The sequence below is a fragment of the Danio rerio genome, chromosome 10, assembly GCF_052040795.2.
Source record: "Danio rerio strain M-AB ecotype USA chromosome 10, GRCz13ab, whole genome shotgun sequence".
In the NCBI taxonomy this organism is placed as follows: Eukaryota; Metazoa; Chordata; class Actinopteri; order Cypriniformes; family Danionidae; genus Danio; species Danio rerio.
The window spans coordinates 35768171-35791613 of NC_141030.1; the positions used below are offsets into that span (position 1 = coordinate 35768171).

The 23443-nt window shown below is 38.1% G+C and overlaps 1 protein-coding gene across 2 annotated transcripts in view; it reads left to right on the plus strand.

Moving 5' to 3' along the window:
• The window catches only part of lhfpl6 (LHFPL tetraspan subfamily member 6), a 244718-nt gene that overhangs the window by 74205 nt on the left and 147070 nt on the right, over window positions 1–23443 (plus strand). Inside the window, exons 3-4 of one of the 2 annotated variants that reach the window (NM_001008653.2) lie at window positions 8833–8931; window positions 11480–12803. In NM_001008653.2, the coding sequence (NP_001008653.1) occupies window positions 8833–8931; window positions 11480–11598 (218 nt within the window). In that variant the 3' untranslated portion in view covers window positions 11599–12803. Of the gene's footprint in view, window positions 1–8832; window positions 8987–11479; window positions 12804–23443 lie in introns of those variants that run through there. The other variant, XM_087269397.1, reaches the window with a different exon arrangement.

Sequence of the window (23443 nt, forward strand, 5' to 3'; positions counted from 1 at the left end):
GGATTATGGGTTTCAGGTCGGAGCTTGATCTTTATATGTGAGCAACATGAGAATCCTTCGAGACGAGATTCTCCTGCTGGATTCTCATCTCCTCTTTCTTTCTCACACAAACCTACTGCTCTGCACTTCATATTTTCTGTCTGAGCACACACTTGCCGTTTCATGAGATCATTATCTAATGAGTCAAACTTTCCGCTGTTTTCTTCAAGTCAAAGCAAAATTCCTTTGGAGTTTCTCACATTTTAAGCTCTGGTGCTGCTTTTTGTAGTGTAGACTGCATACTATTTTATTGTGCACACAGCACGGTATGTTACATTTAGTGTATACTTGTTTTTTAAATGCATAGTGTCTATTTGTATAGTAATTGTTTGGTCAACACTACATGAATACCAGTATTGCTGAGCACTGTATCCAGTCTATGCTACTTTTAGTGCATACTTGTTTTTTAAATGCATAATGTCTACTTGTGTAATTGTTTGGTCAACACTACATACTACTACAGTTTTTTATGCACTCTATCCAATCTATAGCTGGGTCCCAAATCGCATACTTATGCACTATTCTACGCCATTTTGTAGTATAAATAGTGTAAGTAGTGTGTTCACACTGAAAACTCTAAAAATAATAAGTGCACTTTAATTACCCGGATGATGCACTCATTCAGCCGCTTAAATGAAGTGTGTAATGAGGGACACTTCACGCACTCAACGACCGCAGGTTTGCTTACATAGCGGAAGAGGAGGTGCTATCGGACGCACAGGTTGAATAACTTTACTTATTTTGGATGGTGAAAGCAAAATTCTCCTACAAGAGTGATTATAGCGCCTCCCGATGGTGAATGCGGTTATACTCACAGCAGGTATTATTTGATAAGTCGGTCGTTTATTTCACTGATTTGGCAACCGTCAAACGTCATCAGGGAAACAGTTTGAATTTCCGTTTAGTAAACAAACATAAGTGTGCCATTTGGGACGCCACTTCATACATATACTATCCTGTTGAGTGTGTAAGTGCATAAGTACATAGTGCATGAGTGCATAGTGTATAGTGTGCCATTTGGGACGCAGCTTATGCTATTTTTAGTGCATACTTGTTTTTTTAAATGCACAGTGTCTATTTGTATAGTATTTGTTTGGTCAACACTACATAGTACATACCAGTTTTATTGTGCGCTGTATCCAATTTTTGCTAGTTTTAGTGCATACTTGTTTTTTTAAATGCACAGTGTCTATTTATATAGTATTTGTTTGGTCAACACTACATAGTGCATACCAGTTTTGTTGTGCACTATACCCTATCAAGGCTACTTTTAGTGGATGCATGTTTTTTTAAATGCATTGTCTTTATTTGCATAGTAGTTGTCTGTGGTGGTTGTCTGTGGTCAACACTACTTAGTGCATACCAGTTTTGTTGTGCACTGTATCCAATCTATGCTACTTTTAGTGCATACCTGTTTTTCTTTTTCAAATGCATAGTATCTATTTGTATAGTAATTATTTGGTCAACACTACTACTACCACTCTATTGTCTAGAAGTGTTGTACATGTTTTGTTGTAAACACTGCGTAGTACATATTGATTTGGTTATGCACGCTATATACATATACGTGCTACATGTATTAGATACTACTTTTGTAATTTACAGTTATAGTTCAGTCCAGTTGTGTAGTATATTTTCTGTAGTCAGTGCTACCTTGATATTAGCTTTGTTTTGCTTCATATTAATTATATACTGATTTTAGTTGGTACATATTTTATTGTTATTTGCTGTATAGTTGTGTAGTGAATACTACTTAGTGAATACTAGATTTATGCACCGTCTAAAATGATTGTACATAGTGTCTTGTAGTGAAGAACAATTTTGTAGTAAACACTGCCTAGAGTGCATACTTGTTTAGTTGATACTAGTTTTGTAATGAACAGTTCTGGCATCTGCACATAGTTGTATAGCAAAGTATATGCAGCCTAGCGTATGCTACTAGTAATGCTAGTTTTATTGGGCTTGTATACTACTTTTAGCACATTTTTGTCTTGTAGTCTAGTTGTGCAGTATTTTTTGTAGTAAACCCAACTTTAAGTGGACTTGTTATGCCTTTTTACAAGTAATAAAATAATTATCTGATGTCCGTAGAGCTTAGGTCTTAAACTCGATTCTTGGAGAGCCGCAGCTCTGCTCAGTTTTTCTCCAACCCTAATCAAGCACAGCTGATGCAACTTATCAAGGTGTTCAAAAGAGTCTTCAAGTGAAGGGGTATGAGTGTCTCAATTATCTTTAGCTTGAAGGCGTAGGGCTTAGGGAAAGGGCTAGATACCCCTTCAAACAGAGATTTTTCAGGACCACACTCGAAACCAAGGGGTAAGAAAATTTCCCAGAATACACCATCTACAGTGTTTACATAGATGAAAATGGCCAGGGTGTAAATGCACTGTATAGTTATGATCTTATTGCCACATTATTTCATTATGATAACAAAATGTCATTGCCTTCAGTGATTTCCTGAAGACGAATACCAAAAAAATAACACAACTGAAATAACTACAGCAGTCGCGATCGCTAATCTCATATTGAAGCAAGAAATCGATGACATATGATGACGTGTGCATTTGTTGTAGTGGTGACCAATTTTTAGGGGTACATTTTTAAGCCCTTCCCCTTTACACTCTGTTTCAAGGGCCGAGGGGAAGGGGTACAAAAATAGAATTGGGATTGGGCCTTATCTTTAATAAGTTCAAAATAATAAGAATCCATTGCAAAAATGTAAGTCTCCTGCTATTGTTTCTGTCTGTCTGAAGTGATGATAGGCAATTCGCCAATTAATCATTTGTTTTTGACCAGATCTTCTAAGTGAACTGTTCAAACCACTTCATTCAATTGAACTGAGTTGTTTTGATCGTGAAATGGTTTTCGTCTTCAGTAAGTACTTCATTACTTACTTTTTTACCTCTGACCTGAAATAAATTAATATCCTAAGTTATTCAGTTACTAGAACAGTACACTTACTCATCTGCTGTGAAAAAAGAGAGCTGATGATGATGATGAATGCAAGCTATCTGTTCCCTCGCAGGACGCTCTCTCATTGAGTGTGTGATTCAACCTAAGGTAATTTTTATTTATTAATTTTTACCAATATATTTTGCCAATTAAGCAAGGGAAAAAGTAACTTGCATTACTTTTTTTATGTAACTCAAATAATATTCAATTCAATTAAATTCAGCTTTATTTGTATAGCGCTTTTACAATGTAGATTGTGTCAAAGCAGCTTCACAAAAATTGTCATAGTAACTGGAACAGTGTAGTTCAGTTTTTAGTGTTTAAGTTCAGTACAGTTCACTTTAGCTCAGTTCAGTGTGATTTAATCATTACTGAGAGTTCAAACACTGAAGAGCAAATTCATCGATGCGTAGCTCTACCAATCCTGAACCATGCGAGCCAGTGGCGACAGCGGAGAGGGAAAAAAAACTTCACCTGATGGGAGTGAGGAAAAAAAACTTTGAGAGAACCAGACTCAGTTCGGCACGACCATTTTAATTTCTCCGCTGGCCAATAATAATATGACTTTTTTTTAAAAGAATGCACTACTTTACTTGGTACTTTAGAAAAGTAATATTATTATTTAAGGTGCATTACTTATAATGCATTACCCCCAACACTGCTGTTGCCACACAGCTGTTTTAACCCCCTATATAAAAGTGTTTTGCATAATATGACCTCTTTTAATGCATACCATTATGGTTAATATGCTTGTTTTGTAGTCTATTTTTGTTGTACATTTTGTACGCTAGTCTTCTTCAGTAAACTTTTGTTGCACACGCTATCATGCACTTTAACTAGTATATGCTGAAAGTACACTTCATACTTTTTCTAAACTTTCACTAAACTATAGAATTAACACAGCTGAAAAGCCAGAGCCACATACTGCCAGAAGCCCACTGTAGGCCAACAAGCTGCATTTTTCAGAGTGAGTGTGTGCAGCTCTCCGTCCCTCGTATTCACTTTATCACTGTCAATTTTTCCTCACCTTTTCTGTGACGAAAGGACCTCCTCGTTTCACAGCACTGCGACGGTCCATTTTTGTCTTGGTCAAGGAGAACTGCTGTACTCGCAACTTTAGAAACCAGGCTGAAATGTGCAATATGTAAAAGCTTAATTCTTCATGCACATAATATCTGGCCCGATATCAGCTTATCGATTACTTATTCATAGTTCCTGTGATTCCCGCTGAAAAATATGAAATCACCTAAAAGCTTATTTCCCCTCTCTGTATTCCTTTGCAGTCTTTTGCAACTCTGAATGTCATTTTTATAAGTGCCTGACTCAAAGTAATGGATTTTCAGGCCTGCTTGAATGGGTGGAGGGAAAAGGAGGCATTTGGAGAATTTTAAAGACAAAGAATGTTTTTTTTTTTTCTTTTGTAAGTCTGGCAAAGAGCGGTTTCTACAATACTGGGATACTAATGCCTGAATCTGGGTTTTAATATATCAAAGAATATCCATCACATCAAAGTATGAGTACAAATGAAAGCGCTTTATTCCAAAATAAACGTTGTTACTGGGCTTTTAGCTGGTGTGGGAGTGTTCTTTGTGTTCGCTTCTCTGCCCTTTCATTATCGCAGACAACAGCTACTCGGGCACAGACAACTTGAGATGATCACACACCCATCATTTGTAACCAGACACAAAGAGAAGCAAACATTACAGGACAGACGCTCTAGCTGTTAAATATGTGTTCCATTCACACTGTTAGACAGATAGTTGACTCTATATTCAGGTATTTACTTAAGTTCAAAAGTATACTTAGTGTACTTGCTTTTGTGTACGTGCAGTTGAATGCTTTTCAAAGCTTACTCTGTTTGATAGTGTGCACAAACTCAAGCGCTCAGCATATGCACATGCAAGAATGGGATTTTAACTACAGCAGTTTGAACTTAAGTTCTGCCGAATGACTAAAAAGCGATCAGTATGATGGTGAAAAACTGTACATTCCTAGTCAAACCATCCTTCTGCAATCTTAAACGGAAATAAGGGCAGCATTGGTAGCTAAAAATGTGGGAGATCAATTAAGTGTTGTATTTTGAGGAGATACGGTTGGATATTGTTGGCGTAACAGAGGAAGCATGTTTTTGTTGTGATATTGCTTGGCCAAAGTACACTCACCGGCCAGTTTATTAGGTACACATTACTAGTACCGGGTATGACCCCCTTTTGCCTTAATTCTTCGTGGGATAGATTCAACAAGGTCCTGGAAATATTTATCTGAGATTTTGGTCCATATTGACATCCCAAAGGTGCTCTATTGGATTAAGTTCTGGTGACTGGGGAGGCCATTTCAGTACAGTGAACTCATTGTCATGGTCAAGAAAGCAGTCTGAGATGATTCACACTTTATGACATGGTGCGTTATCCTGCTGGAAGTAGCCATCAGAAGACAGGTACACTGTGTTCATAAAGTGATAGATATGGTCAGCAACAATGCTCAGGTAAGCTGTGGTGTTGACACGATGCTCAGTTGGTACTAATGGGCTCAAAGTGTGGCAAGAAAACATCCCCCACACCATCGAGAAATCGAGACTCATCTGACCATATTTTTGCATAATATGTCTTCTTTTAATGCATATTAGTTTGGTTGTATTGTATTGCAATATCGGGCAAGTGTTCAAAAGTTAAGTTTGATTTATGAAGTTAAATCCAAAGTAATTTACAAATACTTGAAAATGAACTTATTTAATGACAATAACTTGTGATGGTGACAACTGAATTAGTTACAAAATAATTGTATAAAATGATCAAATATGAAATGATAAAACACAAATGATTTTAATTGTACCCAGCTTAAATGTAACTAAAGCTACCTGAAAGAGAAATGGAGGGAGAGAGACAGAAGGAGAGAGAGACAAAGAATAGAGAATAGGCCCCAAAGAGAGAGACACACACACACACACACACACACACACACACACACACACACAAATTCTCTCCAGTAAAGATAGGAGTGTAAATGCAAATGCTTTATTGTTTTTGCCATCTTCAGTGCTTTCTTGCGGTTCTTTCTACCTCTTTTTGTAAACAATGGTCTGGTGTAATGTTGACATCTTGTGGACAAACTAAGTAGTGTAAAAACATTTCGAAGCACATGAGTGAACTGCTCAAAATCATTAGGATATAAAGACATTGTTTTATCTATGCTTGAAATGTGGCCTTCAAATTGCAGGTTGCTATCAAAATGTAACCCCAAATTCTTGACAGTTGTGGAGGACTGAACTGAACATCCATCAAGGGCAGCATTCTAGGTATTTCCTTGAAAGTTTTTGTTGGTCCATTTATTATTGGTCGCCTCAGTGGAATGAACCGCCAACCATTCCAGGATATATTTTAATAAGCGGATGCCCTTCCAGCCACAACCAAGTACTGAGAAACCCAAACACTCTGGCATTCACACATGCACTCATACACTACAGACAATCAGACAATTTTGTTTATCCAATTCACCTATTGTGCATGTCTTTGGACTGTGGGTAATACCGGAGCATCTTAAGGAAACCAACTTGAACACGCAAACTCCTCACAGAAATGTCATCTGACCCAGCCGGGACTCGAACCAGCAACCTTGTTGTAAGGTGACAGTGCTATACACTGTCATCAGCCATATATTCTCATATTTTGAGGGGATGCAGTTAGGTATTGTTAACATAACAGTGAAAGGATGTTTATGTTATATTGCCTAGCCAAAGTATATATAATGAAGAAAAAAAAACAAGAGACCAAGAACTGAGCCTTGTTGTACCCCAGAGTGTACTTTTGATATGTATTATGCCTCTTCATTAACTGATGCAAAATGAGAACGTTCCTATAAGTAAGACCTGAACCAACTTTCAGTATTACCAATATCATTTTCAAGTACATCTAGGAGAATATAATAAGCAACAGTATCAAATGCAACACTGAGGTCCAACAACACTAAAAGAGAGATGCAACCACATTCAGACGATAAGAGCAGGTCATTTGTAACTGTGATGGGTGCTGCAGTGAGGTGAAGTGGTTAGGAATGCCTTACTAGTACCAGGTTGGACCCACTTTTGCCCTCAGAACTGCCTTAATCCTTTGTGGCATAGATTTAACAAGCTACTGGAAATATTCCTCAGAGATGTTGATCCATAATGACATGGTAGCATCACGCAGTTGCTGCAGATTTGTCTGCTGCACATTAATGATGCGAGTCTCTGTTTCCACCGCATCCCGAAGGTGTTCTATTGGATTGAGATCTGATTACTGTGGAGGCCATTTCAATTCAATTCAATTCAGCTTTATTTGTATAGCGCTTTTACAATGTAGATTGTGTCAAAGCAGCTTCACATAAATGGTCATAGTAACTGGAACAGTGTGGTTCAGGTTTTAGTGTTTAAGTTCAGTTCAGTTCAGTTTAGCTCAGTTCAGTGTGATTTAATCATTACTGAGAGTTCAAACACTGAAGAGCAAATTCATCGATGCGCAGCTCTACCAATCCTGAACCATGCGAGGCAGTGGCGACAGCGGAGAGGGAAAAAAAAACTTCACCTGATGGGAGTGAAGAAAAAAAACCTTGAGAGAACCAGACTCAGTTGGGCACGACCATTTTAATTTCTCCGCTGGCCAAAAGTCTTGTGCAGAACTTCATTCGCCGTGGTTTATGCTGGAAGATGGCCTCAATGAAGACTCGTCTGTCCCTGGAGCATTGCTGGAATCAGACACATGTTCTCCACTCCCCACGACCATCAGCGCAGCAGCAGCTCAGGATATGGCCTGGTCCCGGATATGGAATCCTTGGGATCATCACGTCGCTGGTCTTGGATCCAATCAGTGACTCCGCCTAATCTGAGGACCTCGGGATGAGTATCCCCAGGTGAAAATAGAGAATTTAAGTACATTGAACTTATTGTCATGTTTAAGAAACCAGTGTGTTATGATTCATGACTTCATGGTGCGTTATCCTGCTGGATAGATCATCAGAAGATCACCAACAACCATTCCACATTCAAAGTCACTTAAATCACCTTTTTCCCCCCTTCTGATGCTCGGTTTGAACTGCAGCAAATCAAAAACTAATTAGAAATTTGTTTTAACAAGCAGTTGGACATGTGTACCTAATAAAGTGGCCGGTGAGTGTAAACTACATAATATTGTATAAATTATTTTCCAACATGATCCCTTACCACTAAACAGTTAAAATGTGTTTCTTTGAATGCACAAATTAAAAAGATATATAATAAAATGAGCTATGAGCATCAGGGTGAGCGAAGGCTCATGGTTTACTGTTCATTTTATTAGGAAACGTTCTGGAAAAGATTTAGAGCGCACTGGAGGAGGAGCCGTATTGAACCTACAGCTTTATGTGTTTCTGGTGGGAATTACATGCCTGTTTATTTTTGCTGAATTGGTAAGAACATAAAAGGAGAAATGTGAAAGAATTCCCAAGAAGCTTGTTTATAAATAAGCTACTTGCTGCATTCATTATCATATTTTCATGGCTGTTTGGATCTTGAGTCCTGATGAAGCACTAGATTTGTGCTTCTCTGTCTCTGCGGAGGTGTGAGTTTGGGTTAGCGTGTGATCGAGTATCTGTGTCAAATAAAAAAAAAAAACGAGTTAATGATCCCAGCGTTGTTTGCAGTAAAACAAATAATAGCTTTTCAGACTAGTGACAAAATGCATGAAGTGCTGTTTTTAATGCCTGTGGTCTATTGTTCAGGAGATATCACACTCTTCTCCTCGTAGCGATTGGAGAGGTCTTTCAGTCTTGTTTTAAAGTTTCTCTTGGGTGTGTTTGTATTCACGATGTGTGTGATTTGTGTGTCTGCAGGGCTGCTGATCGGGTCTGGATGTGCCCTGTACCCTTTAGGCTGGGACAGTGAAGAGGTCAGACAGACTTGCAGCAACAGTTCTGACCAGTTTGATCTTGGTATGTTTGGTATATATGTTCAGAATATATTACACCTAGCTATAACTGATATATGGCAAAAAAAAAAACACTTTCAAAATGCCATTGTTAAACATTTGTGCCACATTTTACCAGTAAACAGGGGGTTCACAAAGTCCTATATAGTTTTAAAATGTCTTAAATTTTAAAAAACAAACTTTTAGGCTTTGAAAAAATTCTAAGATCCGCTGAAATATTATATTGTAGGTCCAAAAATAATTTTAAATGGTTCATTATTTTCCTATGTCCATGTTAAGCTATTTAATCAGGCCAACACCCTATCTGTGATGTAAAGTAACAAATTGTAAATTCTCCAACTACTATAATTGAGTCGTTTTTCTCAGGAATTGTAATTTACTAAGTAGTTTTTAAAAAATGTGCACTTTTACTTTCCCTTGAGTAAATGTTTAGTGCAGTATTGGTACTTTTTACTCTACTTCTTTCCTTCAACCTGTCATTACTTAATTTATTTCTTGTCTATGGTGATTGGCTAAAGTAGAAAAGTCATTCCTGCGATTTCTGTCTTATCAAATCGCACATAGAAAGTCAATCAAATCATACTGAACAAACTCATGACATGGACACCTTTTGGAAGCATAGAATGAAGAGTGGCAGGAAGGACCGAATGAAGGAAGGGCTAAACTATTGAAAGAAGGAAGGACCAATTGAATGAAAGAAGGATTCCAGAAAGGACTTGACTTAAACGAATAATTGAATGAACAAAGGACCTAATGAAGGAAGGTACAAAATATGAACGAACAAATAAATGAGCGAATGAATGAAGGGAGGAACAAAGGAAGGACTGAATGAATGAAGGAAGAAGTGAACAAACTAAGGAAGGAAGGAACGATTAAATGAATGAATGTATGAACAGAGAACCTAATGACAGAAAAAAGAAAAATCTGAACGAGCGAATGAATGAAGGGAGGAAGGACAGAACAAGCAAACAATGTAAGGAAGGCTGGAAGGAATGAACGAATATAGTACGATCACTAAATGCACTACAGAATGTTACGTTTACACATCCCTGCACAATCTGCATGTAAATGCACCAGCTTTTCACAGCGTAATACTACTCACTACTCTTGAGTACTTTTGAAAGGACTACATTTTACTCATACTTTGAGTAATATTTACAACAGATACTTTTACTCTACTTGCACTACATTTTTAGGCAAGTAATGGTACTTTTACTTTTGATGTTGATAGTATGATTTTTCAGTACTCTTTCAACCACTGCACCATATCTCGAACTGTCCATCTCAGTAAAATTTTTAACAAAAATCAGTTTTGACTCCATTTACCAATACAGTTTAATTATCTTCCTTATGCTCTGTTCACACCAGATGTGGAGAGCATGGATAAATCACGATATTTGCGCGTAAATAGACGCATGAACAATTTGAGTTTACTCCTCTAGAAACTATACCTGGATGATGGAGGCTTTCCGCGGTGCTTCTGACTGAGCCGAGCCCAGTTTGATGAACTGTTGTTGGTGTCGGAAGTAGGATTTTCCCTCTGGGAAACCAACAACAGGCACTACGTCACAATCACGCCCCCACAAGAGCAAGCTCCTTATTGATTAACGCGGCATGTTATATGCGATACGTGCATTAAGTGCTTCAGTCTCACAAAATGCTCAACTCGCGCCACCTCACTTGTGCGTATCGCGTCTATTCACGTCTTTGCATTGACTTAACATGTAAATCACTCGCGCTTGACGCTTCTTTGGCGTCTGGTGCGAAGGCAGCATTACAATAACATTTGTTCAATTTTTCTCCATGTATATAACACAGACCATATACGGAGAGGACACTGACCTGGACAGACTGTTGTGCATTCATTAAGTTTGTTGTAGTTTTTTTTTTAAAGGGTGGTCCACTACAATATCAAATTTTGGAAGCTGTCCTTTGTCAAATGCTAGCTATATATTTTTTATAATTCTCTGGAACATAAATTAAATTAATCTTTAAGCACTTCTCTCTTTGTGTCGTGTCCTTCGGAAGCCCAAATACAGAAACAGAGGAAGCTCTGTGGAAAAGCAGCATTTGGACGGCATTTTAGCTTTCTCTGCTATAACATTACAGCGCCTCTGGCCACGCCCCTTCGCTGCGCTTTTTGTGTATGCGTGGGGTGAATGCATGTAACCTAAAGCATGTGTGATCTCACTAACCCGGATGTATTTTTTTGTAGTCCCCAAAATTTGTTCGCTGCAGGCTTTGCTAAGCTAACTCTGTAAAAGCCAATGTCTCCCTTTGGATTGAACTTTGAGCGTATCACATTCAGAGATGTTGTTTATGTCCACACAGCTACATTACACATCAGCTAAAGTTTGAAATATATCGTAGTAGAGCACCTCTTTAATAGTTTTGTTTAAAGTATGTTTGCCATCTTTTTAAGTACAGATGATTGTTGGTAATAATGTACTGGCTTCATTTAAACTATATAAAAACACATATATTGAGTATTGCATATTATGTTATGTGAACATAATGAATAAGTCCTAATTATCCATTTTATATTTCTTCAGGTTCTTGTGAGATCGGATGGGCTTATTACTGCACCGGGGCTGGAGCAGCGGCGGCCATGGTTTTGTGCACGTGGATGGCGTGTTTCGCAGGGAAGAAGCAGAAACACTATCCTTACTAAAGACAATAACTATGAACACTACATAATGTATATGGGCATGACTTCTACATCATGCTTCCTGAATGCATATATACAAAGACTCAAGACTGAACGTTGACCTTTCTGTGTCAGGTCCCAATTGAGATTTTCCCTTTGATTGACCTTTGACCTGCATCGGGATCTTTTGCATTTTAAGTGATGCCAGTATCAGTAATGGGAATATATCAGACGACCTATTGACTTTAATGTTCAAAAGGATCTACTGTATTACTCTCATTTATCTTTTTTTTAGATTGTGTTTGTGTAAGTACGGTATTCTTGGTGGATTAAGTTGTTGTGTATCGGTACATTGTATTATTATAATATCCTAGTCTATATAACGCGTTCATTTATGTCCTGTTATTGCTTTAAAGTGATAGTTCAACCAAAAATTTTTTTTTACTCACTGTTTACTCATCCTCAAACCTTTATGAGTTTTGTTTTTCTGCTGAAACTTATTCATTCATTCATTTTCCTTTAGCTTAGTCCCTTTATTCATCAGGGGTCGCCACAGCGGAATGAACCACCAACTTGTCTTGTGCAGCGGATGCCCTTCCAGCAGCACCCTAGTACTGGGAAACACGCATACACTCTTATATTCATACACTACGGCCAATTTAGTTAATCCAATTACCTATAGTACATGTGTTTGGACTGTGAGGGAAACCCATGCCAACACGAGGACATGCAAACTCCACACAGAAATGCCAACTGACCTAGCTGGGACTCGAACCACTGATCTCCTTGCTGTGAGGCGACAATGCTAATCACTGGGCCACCTTTTTGGAGCTTCATATGATTATAATTAAAGTCACATGGAATATTTTGACAATATTTTAAGCTTGTTTTTTAGACTTTTCCTGTTTATAGAGGACGAGAGAGCTCTCTGATTTCATCTAAAATGTCTTGGTTTGTGTTCTGAAGATGAACGAAGATCTCAGGGGTTTGACACGAAGGAGAGTAATTCATGAGAGAATATTCAGTTTTTGGTGATATCTTTGTGTGAACTATCCCTTTAAATGTCTCAACTCCAAATAACACATCTCCAACAGACTGTATTTGCTAATAATTGTATGTTTGACAGTATATTGTGATCTTTGTTTGATATTTACAACTTTTATATAGCACATGCATACATGTCCATTATATTTCACCGCATTTGTAAATAAATACTGTGATTTTAAAAACTAGTGGAATCATTTTGTATAGCGCTTAAAAAATGTTTATTTGGATTGCTGATATTAAGTGCTCAACATGTATAAGTAAACCCCTCACAAATCTCTTGCTTAAATTAATATTTTCTATAGGAAGATTTACAATATTCTATTTATGCAAATGCAATAGATTAGTCACTGAAGCCAAATCTGGAACTAATCTAACAAAATGTCTTATGATAACGGCCCAAAATTAGTAGCCCAAATTTATATGTTTGGAAAAAATATTTTTTTTAAATTTAATTTTAAATTTATATATTTTTTTCCAATATTTTGCACGACTTCTTTGAATGTATTTTCTTTCAATTTCTAAAAATGTCTGGTTACTAAAATATTATTTTAATAAATATCCCTTTAACAAATGTATGTAGATCAAATGGACCAAAATACACTAAGTAGCCACTTTATTAGGTACACCTGTCCAACTGCTCGTTAACGCAAATTTCTTATCAGCCAATCACATGGCAGCAACTCAATGCATTTAAGCATGTAGACATGGTCAAGACGATCTGCTGCAGTTCAAACTGAGCATCAGAATGGGGAAGAAAGGTTATTTAAGTGGCTTTGAATGTGGCACGGTTGTTGGTGCCAGACGGGCTGGTCTGAATATTTCAGAAACTGCTGATCTACTGGGATTTTCATGCACAACCATCTCTGGAATTTACATAAAATGGTCCAAAATAGAGAAAATATCCAGTGAGCGGCAGATCTGTGGGCGCAAATTTTTTGATGATGCCAGATGTCAGAAGAGAATGGACTCCTCAGACTGGTTTAAGCTACAATTCGCTCACCAAAATTGCAAACATTGCCTGGTCTGACGAGTCTCGGTTTCTGCTGCGACATTCGGATTGTAGGGTCAAAATCTGGCATCAACAACATGAAAGCATGGATCCATCCTGCCTTGTATCAATGGTTCAGGCTGCAGGTGGTGGTGTAATGGTGTGGGGGATATTTTTTTGGCACACTTCGAACCCATTAGCACAATTTAAGCACAGTGTCAACGCCACAGCCTACCTGAATAATGTTGCTGACCATATCTATCACTTTATGACCACAGTGGACCCATCTTCTGAAGGCTACTTCCAGCAGGATAACGCACCATGTCATTTCTTGAACATGACAATGAGTTCACTGTACTCAAATGGCCTCCTAAATCACCAGATCTCAATCCAAAAGAACACAATTGGACATGGTGGAATGGGAGATTTGCATCATGGATGTGCAGCCGACAAAGCGTGATGCTATCATGTCACTATGGACCAAAATCTCTGAGGAATATTTCCAGTTGTTGAATCTATGCCACGAAGGATTAAGGCTGTTCTGAAGGCAAAAGTGGGTCCAATACGCTATTAGTAAGGGTGTACCTAATAAAGTGTCCGGTGAGTGTTTACCATCCATATTCACTGAGAAATAGAAAATAAAAATATTCATTTTCAAAATGGGGTGTATTCGTTTATGTTGAGCACTGTATATGCAAAGAGACTCACTCCTGATCTGCATGATCTGTGTATATTTAACCTGCGTGTATCTTTCTCTTTTAGAGTGATGGATTGCCTGGTGTTAATTTTCGACAGGGTGATGCAGTGCTGAAGTATCCGCCGCTAGAATGTGTAAGATGTAATGGGCGATCTGAAGTTATTGACGATCTGCTGTTCCCGTTTAGCACTATCAGCAAGGCTTCACACATGCGCTGCAGTCAGCTGTTGTTTTAGGAGTCCATGCAGCTCCTTAAGAAGATGAACTGATGCTGATAATCACAGCATTTCATCAAACCTCACCCTGGTTTACACACTTGACTGCGTGCAGGAAAGCTTCACAGTGTTTCCATTTTAATTACGTTAAATCTGTCAATGTGGAGAGCCGCGGTAAATGTAAGGTAGCAGAAAATCAATGCCACACGTGGTGGAGTTTTGACAAATGAATTGCTTTGGAGGGTTTTCACAGAAGACAAGCAGAATATGGGGGACTTGAGGGAAAACATGCTGTCTGTATGTATTAAGATCATCTTGCCACTGCTCTTTGTTTGTCCTTTACTTCAATGGTTTTGATAGACACTTTTTCTTTCCCTTTTCTTGAGTCAGGTAAGTGTTTATTAAAGGCATGATGTGTAACATTTTTTCATTAAAGGTGCTGTATGTAAGTTTTTGACTCTTCTAAAGCATAAAATCCGATAATATGTGTGCAGATATTTAAGAAACATGCCAAGTGAACATACTTGTTTATCTGAAAAACAATGCTAAAGTCAGATATTCTGCTTTGTTTTCCATGGCGGAACACTCTTTGTTTTGGTAATATTAATACACCCCCCCATCCCAACCCCACATTGTCAGTTTAGCCAATTATATATTTCAGAACTCCGGGTTGCCTTGGTGGAAAACCGTGTATTTCATTTATTCATTCAAAAAGGCTTTCTAAGCATGCGCCTGTGACCGAATGCGACCTCTGGTGGACAGTAGCAGACTCCGCAATGACACCCAGATTCAGAATTCCACATGATGAGGTTTTACTTAGCAAATTATAAATATTACCAACGCAAACATTTGGTGAGCAGGTTACATTGTAACACTGTGTCCTAACAACACGCTTTGTGATGAGATATGCGTTGATAAGCAATTTAGCTGTTTGCACCAGACGAAACATGACAGGAATTTAAATACAGCCCTTCAGAAGCACAGAATATGCACTCACTCACGAAATGGTAATGTTTATAACCTATTTAATACACATTAATCCTCTTTAACATTATTAAATGTACATGCTGAATCACTTGTGTTTAGTTTTGAAGTTCAATTTCAAAAGGGTTTATGTCGTTTTTAAGATCTGAGGTTCTGCTGCTGCTTTCAGTAATAAATGTCACGGAAAATTGCATTTGAACTCACATTATTAGCATTGAATACTGAATAAAGTATATGAGGTTTACCTGAGATGATTGTTGTCGTTGTTTTCTGTTGTTCAGCTGCAAGAAATGGAAGCCGTTTCTAATATATCAATTTGAGGTGTTGGTCAGAACAAAAACTCCTTTTAATATGGAGAATATTAGTTTTATCGGATGCCGTTGCTTTTATATATTTTCAATCTGCAACCTGAGTTCGTTTTAAACCAGGACCCTGCTGAAAAAATCCAGCTTAAACCAGCCTAGGCTGGTTGGCTGGTTTTAGCTGGTCGACCAGGCTGGTTTTAGAGGGGTTTTGGCCACTTCCAGGCTGGTTTCCAGCCATTTCCAGCCTGGTCTTAGCTGGTCAGGCTGGAAAATGACCAGCTTGGTTTAAGCTGGATATAGCTAGTTTTGGCTGGACTCCCAGCTTGACTAGGCTGGTCAAGCTGGTTTTAGCTGGTCATCTGCCAGCCTGACCAGCTAAGACCAGGCTGGAAATGGCTGGAAACCAGCCTGGAAGTGGCCAAAACCCCTCTTAAACCAGCCTGGTTGACCAGCTAAAACCAGCCAACCAGCTTAGGCTGGTTTAAGCTGGATTGTTTTGCAGGGGAGTGCAATACATAGTTTAACCGGGTGTCAAATTTACATAGTGCACCTTTAAAATATTTAAAAACAAGTAGAACAGACAGTGTTATGTAATTTGCTGACTTGTGTACTTGCATTATCCTAAGTGTTTTGAAGGATGTTAAAACCCTAAGAAATCAACTATTTTAAAGCAACACACAATTTCTTTTTGAAAATAGGCTTATTTTACAACTACCAGGTCTGGCGAAAGCACTTTTAGCTTAGCATAGATCATTGACGTGTATTAGGCCGTTAGCATGTTGATAAAAAAAAATTCAAAAAAGATTTTCTATCATTTTCCTATTTAAGTTGCAACTTGTACAAAAATGGATCCAGTTCCCCCACAGTCCAAAGACATGCACTATAGGTGAATTGAGTAGAATTAGCTGGAATAGTTCCTAGCCGTATCAACTTAGAAAACCACGACTTTTCATTGTCCAGCAGTTTTACATGACTGATTTTTTGCTCAAGTGCTCATGCCAGACCTCTAGGGGAGTATTAAGACAGATTGTGTCATTGCTTCATCATGTTAATGACATCATACACCCTCCATTTCCAGTTTTTGGTTTTATAGAAAACAGGGAAATGGGGATGCTTACATGTTTTTAGACTGCACTAAGTAGCTATTCCCAGATAGCATACGAATGTGGGCCACTTTTGGCAGTTATGTGGCACTGATTGTATTCCTTCAGCCCAGAAAAAATGAATGTGAGCCTGAAGTGGCCCACCTGTACAATGGAAAAGGTGGGCCAAACATTTTAATTATTATATGGGCCATTTAAGGCAAAGATTAGGCACTTATGGCAAAATGTAGTCTGAATGTGAGCCCAATGTGGCCTATGTGGAAAATGATAAATTTGGCCCAAATGACAGAGAACAAATGTAAGCCACAGTTGGCAAAATAGTGGCATAGTCATTTCAAGGGTAATCTGGGTCTAACCCTAAAGTGGCTCACACATGTAAGTGCAAATGTGGCCCCGTTACCTTAAGACATATGTGGGCCACTTTTGACAAATATTCGGCACAGTAAACTCTGGCTAATGCAGCCGTTAGCCTTTAGTGGCCCAGAGAAGATATGGAAAATGTGGCCCAATTATCCTAAAACATATGTGGGGCCACTTTTGCAAATATTCAGCACAGTAAGCTCTGGTTGATTTGGATTTGAGCCTATAGTGGCCCAGAGAAGATATGGCAAATGTGGCCCAGTTATCCTAAAACAAATGTGGGCCACTTTTGGCAAATATTTGGCACAGGTAGCTCTGGCTAATGTGGCTGTGAGCCTAAAGTGGCCCAGAGATATGACATGGCAAATGATATGATATGGCAAAGATATGGCAAATGTGGCCCAGTTATCTTAAAACATATGTGGACCACATCGACCAAAGTCACGATCATGGAGAAAAGTGTTTGCTGTGGTTGGGCTCATAGCCCTGAACCTCTTAATATACATTTTCGTTTGGAACTTTTAAGAACTTTGCTTGAAAAGTTTGTTCATTACAGCAAACAAAATGAAGTAAGGCACAACCTGTGATGAAATAATGTACTTCACTGATGTTTACCCATGTTTAATCCATTATTAGAAGTAATAGTGGCCCAGAATAGGGTCAGTTCATTTGGTTGAATTCTGGCTAAAATGTGGTATTGCTTTGGCTTATTTGTGGCCCAGATCTGACAAACAGGAGTGGACCGCCCTAAAGCCATCATTCCATTCAGGATGTGGTCAAGACGTAAGTGTTTGGTGTGGGCCGGATCTGGGCTGTAATAAAAGCAAACTGGCCTAGAATAAGGTCAGTTCTGGTTCATTTGGTTAAATTCTGGCTGATATGTGATATTGCCATGGCTTAATTGTGGCCCAGATCTGTCAAACAGGAGCAAACTTCAAATGCTATACCTACTGTAGCTAGCATGTTTCTAGTATAAACTAGCATGTAATTAGCATGAATTTATTATGAATTAGCATGTTGCTAGTATTTTTATAGAATGAATTAGCATGTTGCTAGGATGATTCGTTTGTTATTATGTTTTTAGTTTGGATTGGTATATTGTAAGTAAGTTTCAAGTAGTATGTTAGTCCTTATGTTTCTAGAATGGATAAGTATGTTTCTAGTATGGATTGGTATGTCATTAGTATGTTTTTAGAATGAATTAGTATATAAAATGTTAGTATGTAAAATGTAAAGTAAATGGCAGTTTTTTTTTACAATGGAAGTCTATGGGACAGTTGCTTGGGTGCCTTAAGTGGTTGCTAGGGTGTGGCTAGTAGGTTGAAAGTTGATTGGCAGATATAGTCTGAGTTAAAAGAGCTCAACCTTAAGTCTTTATGACAGTCTGGCGCAAAGTTATGAGGTTACAAAATTATGTCCAATGTTAAGTCAATGGGATTTCTAAATATTCTAAATTTTCCAGGTCAGTTTTCGAAAAACCGTGAATTGGATCAGTTTGAATAGATATAGCAGCCTGAGTCGGACTAGTTTGGAGGTTTGGTTTTAGTTCGTTTTTTGTAGCTTGAATGGTTTCCAATTGCTGTGCCCACTCTTATATGAAGAATATGGTCAGGTCAATATGTACGCCTAGTATGCAATTTTACATTTTCATGAGCCGGAAGTTGCTGAGATTTTTAGTTCAGTATGTTGATTTTCTTCCAACTGAAACAAAATATTGAGTAGGGGTGGGGTTTTCTTTTTGCACATCATTCATTTGTAGCAAACTAATGATAAGAAGGGCGTGGTTAAGAGTATTATAGCTGAAGACGCTGTCAAACTAATGTCAACAGAGAAATACCGCCATTCCAAACACAGCTGAAAATGATCAGCCTTTGATTGAAGATTACCAAAACAAACAATTTTCAGTGGATTACCTTGCGTGGATTAATTGTTTACCTAAAGTATAATGCTCCATGCTGTTAGATTTTATACAGACTTCAATCTCACTGGGAGTCTGATTTTCATCCCACATCAGTAATATTATTTTCTCTTAGATGTTTTCTAATAGTGCTCAACATAGTGTGTAGATTAAATACAGAATGGGAAATGGTTGATTTAAATGCTTTGCTTGATGTACAGTTCAAGGCATGTGGTTGATTTTAGTGCCATATGTGCAGTTTGATTTGAAGAGCAACTCTAAATAAAGATGTTTCCATTTTTAAGTGTGAGCGACTGTAGGCCCTGTTTTGTGTGTTTGTTTTCTCATTCGCACTGTGGGACTCGATTACATTTAATATTAAATAATTTTTAAAAATAAGCAAATGTTTTTGTGCACAAAGCTAAAAGTAAAGCTTTCACACTCCATGTCTACTTGAAATTTAAAACCTAATTGGGTACGCTTGATTATCCACCTTGCCTCAGATTTGCACCATGAAAGGTTATAAAGGAGTCTGGAGAGACAATTAACAGCATACAATTAGTTACCCTTCTTCATTTAAAATAAATAAAGTTCATAATTAACTGGCAGAAATGACCACACGCATGTGAAAGGCTTCATATAATCATGTAGTCAGCAGGATGTCTCATGAATTAAATATTGAATTAATTAAAGTGGAACCCTCCAGGGAAGCAATTTGAGATCACAGTTGGAGTCGTAGCCCAACAGCTATAAGCTCCTTATTTACTCATTATCACATTGAAATGAAGGCGCATAGTGTTTAAATGGGGTTTCATAAATTCTGCAGAGCAGGCTTGGAGCATCAAGACTGTGGAATATATTGCCATCTAGTGGAGGAATGTGATTAGTTTAACATGGAAGACCTTGCGTTGGTCGTTTACACCTGGACGTGTTTTGGTCTGTCGGATCACTATATGACATAGGAGATGCATTCACATTTACACCTGGTGTTTTAAATTTTAAATCTTGGTGTTTTATGTCCACTTTTGGGCGTCACAGTGGTTAGCACTGTTGCCTCACAGCAAGAAGGTCACTGGTTCGAGTCCCGGCTGAGTCAGTTGGCATTTCTGTGTGAACTTTGCATGTTCTCCCCATGTCCACGTGGGTTTCCCCTGGTTGCTCCGGTTTCCCCCACAGTTCAAAGACATACGGTATAGACCATTTTGACGAATGTAAACAAAAAGAATGGTCCCAAAGTATTTCCTGTTTTACATTTTTAATAGTTCCTGAGAATCCAAAAAAGAGCCACAAATTGGTAAATAATGTTATGATGGAGGTTTTAACATGAAGTTGTGATTGAATTACCTTTTGTTAGAGTTATGAAATAGTTTGATAACAAGCAAGACATGGTTGTAAGAGGCTACATTATTATATGCATTTGTTTATATGACAAAACATGTCTTTTTGACTCAAGAAGGTCCATATTGACTCCAAACGCAGATACTGATAACATCAGGGCCTGATATGTGGACTTTGGGGGTTTTATGATGTGGTCACATGTTGATTGGTCAGTTTGAATGTTTCAGCATTTGGGCTTTGGTCACATGGTTTAAGAAAAATACAAAATAGTTGTAAAACTCTGCACTGTCTCTTTTCCTGGCCTCTCTTTTCTGTCTCTGCGCTGTCCTGCTCTACTCCTCTCCTCTTCTTTAGTCTATCTTCTCTGACTCTACTGCAATCAGGCTAACTTCCGGGCCTGCTCTCTCTCCCTCCCTCTGTGTCTCTCCTTCTACCTCTGGTATCTTTAATTTTACATTTAAGCTGGATACAATTTATATAATATGTTTTTATCATTTTATGTTTTATCATTTTATACAGTTATTTTGTAATTAATTCAGTTGTAACCATAGAGAATTATTGTCATTAAATCATCTAATTTTCAAGTATTTGTGAATTGCTTTTGATTTGACATCAACATTTAATTGTTCCATATTGCAATACAATACAATCACATAGTATCAGCGCTCTCTCATATTTAGCTAAGAGATTGCAAAAGAATGGTTTGACTAGAAATGTATAGTTTTTACCATCATGCTGATAACTTTTTTAGTCACTCGGCAGAACTACAGTTCGAACTGCTGTGGTTAAAATCCATTCTTACATGTTTATGGGCCAACAACATGACCACATTGAAATGGTCTATAGGTGAATCGGGTAAACAAAATTGGGCGTAGTGTATGAGTGCCTATGTTTATGTGTATGGCTGTTACCTAGTACTGGGTTGCAGCTGAAAGAGAATCCGCTGTGTAAAACATATGCCAGAATAGTTGGCAGTTCATTTCGCTGTGGCGACTTCTGATAAACAAGTGACTAAGCTGAAGGAAAATGAATGAATGAATGAATAAATATCCACTTTGAGTTCCTGTTTTCTTTGAGAAGATTTGGTTTAATGGTGTTTAGGCTAGACTTACAGGGATTTCTTGATTATTGCATTTAATATTGCTAAATAAACTTGGAAAATGTTTATATGAACAAAGAGAGACCACTTTTAATTCATTAATTTTCTTGTCGGCTTAGTCCCTTTATTAATCCGGGGTCACCACAGCGGAATGAACCGCTAACTTATCCAGCAAGTTTTTACGCAGCGGATGCCCTTCCAGCCGCAACCCATCTCTTGGAAACATCCACACACATTCACACACACACTCATACACCACAGACAATTTAGCCTACCCAATGTACCTGTACCGCATGTCTTTGGACTGTGGGGGAAACCGGAGCACCAAGAGGAAACCCATGCGAATGCAGGGAGAACATGCAAACTCCACACAGAAACGCCAACTGAGCCGAGGCTCGAACCAGCGACCAAGAAACCTTCTTGCTGTGAGGTGACAGCACTACCTTCTGCGTCACTTTTTATTTCTGCCCTAAGAAACACAGAACTTTATTGAACTCTCTTGGCTTAAAATCGGATGTTTGTGTTTAATATTTTTGACTTTTAACCAAAGTTGCAACTTCACATTTGCACATCCTGTGATATTTGGCTGTACCATGAGTCCAGATTTGCTGGCTTTAATCTCTTTTGTTGCCATGGTATGTCATGCTACAAGGCTAGCTGCTCGGGGACAATATTTGTGTTGGTTCTGGCTTAAAGATTGAGATTAAAGCAATTTAAGAAAATCAACCAACTCCCCTTTTTCTTGCTGCAGCGCCACTGTTTAGTAAAACGATTGTAAAGGTAAAATAGTCTGCAGTTTTAATGAGGATTATTTATTATAGCTATCATAGATTATTTATGCTTTTCTTTCTTCTTTCTTCATTCGTCATTCCTCCTCCATTTTGTTAGCAATGCTCATCTCCCAGCCATCCAATCAGTTCGCAAAGGATGAAATCAAGCACCAGCCAACTTTTTTTTCACATTTCAGAAACTGTTTCAATTGTATATGGAGTAAAATCATAATACAAAAAGGCCTATTTAACTTCTGGCTCAAACCAACTTTAATAATCTTTTTTTTTTTTTGTTTAATTATATATACATTTATAGACATACAGCTGCAAATTAAAGCTTTATTTTTTAATCGGTATATAAAGGTTTTTAAAAAAGATTACAAGAGCTTATAGTTTCCAAGTCTCTGTAAACCTATAAAGTTCATTCATTCATTCATTTTCTTTTTGACTTAGTACCTTTATTAATCTGGGGTCGCCACAGCGGAATGAACCGCCAATTTATCCAGCATATGTTGTAGCGGATGCCCTTCCAGCTGCAAGCCATTTCAGGGAAACATCCATACAAACTCATTCACACTCATACACTCCGGACAATTTAGCCTACCCAATTCACCTGTACCGCACATCTTTGGTTTGTTGGGAAAACCAGAGTACCCAGAGGAAACCCACGTGAACGCAGGGAGAACATGCAAACTCCACAAAGAAACGCCAACTGACCCAGCCGAGGCTCAAACCAGGGACCTTCTTGCTGTGAGGCGACAGCACTAACTACTGCGCCACTGCGCCGCCACCTATACATTTTACAAACTTCAAAACTTTATTTGCACTAATTAAGCAAGCTATTTGCTAACTAACTAAGCAAGCTATGTCACATGTTTTTAAATGCGTTGTTCAAAACCTTTTAATTTTGGGCTGTGAATTTCCCTGACCTGCAATAACAGGCATGTGTTTGGCTGTCTTCTACTGATGTCCCGCTTTCATGTGCATGCTCATCATAACCTCTGGAAGATCAAAGCCTGAGTCAACAAAGAAAGTTAACAGTGTACCAACAAAGTCTGACTGCACT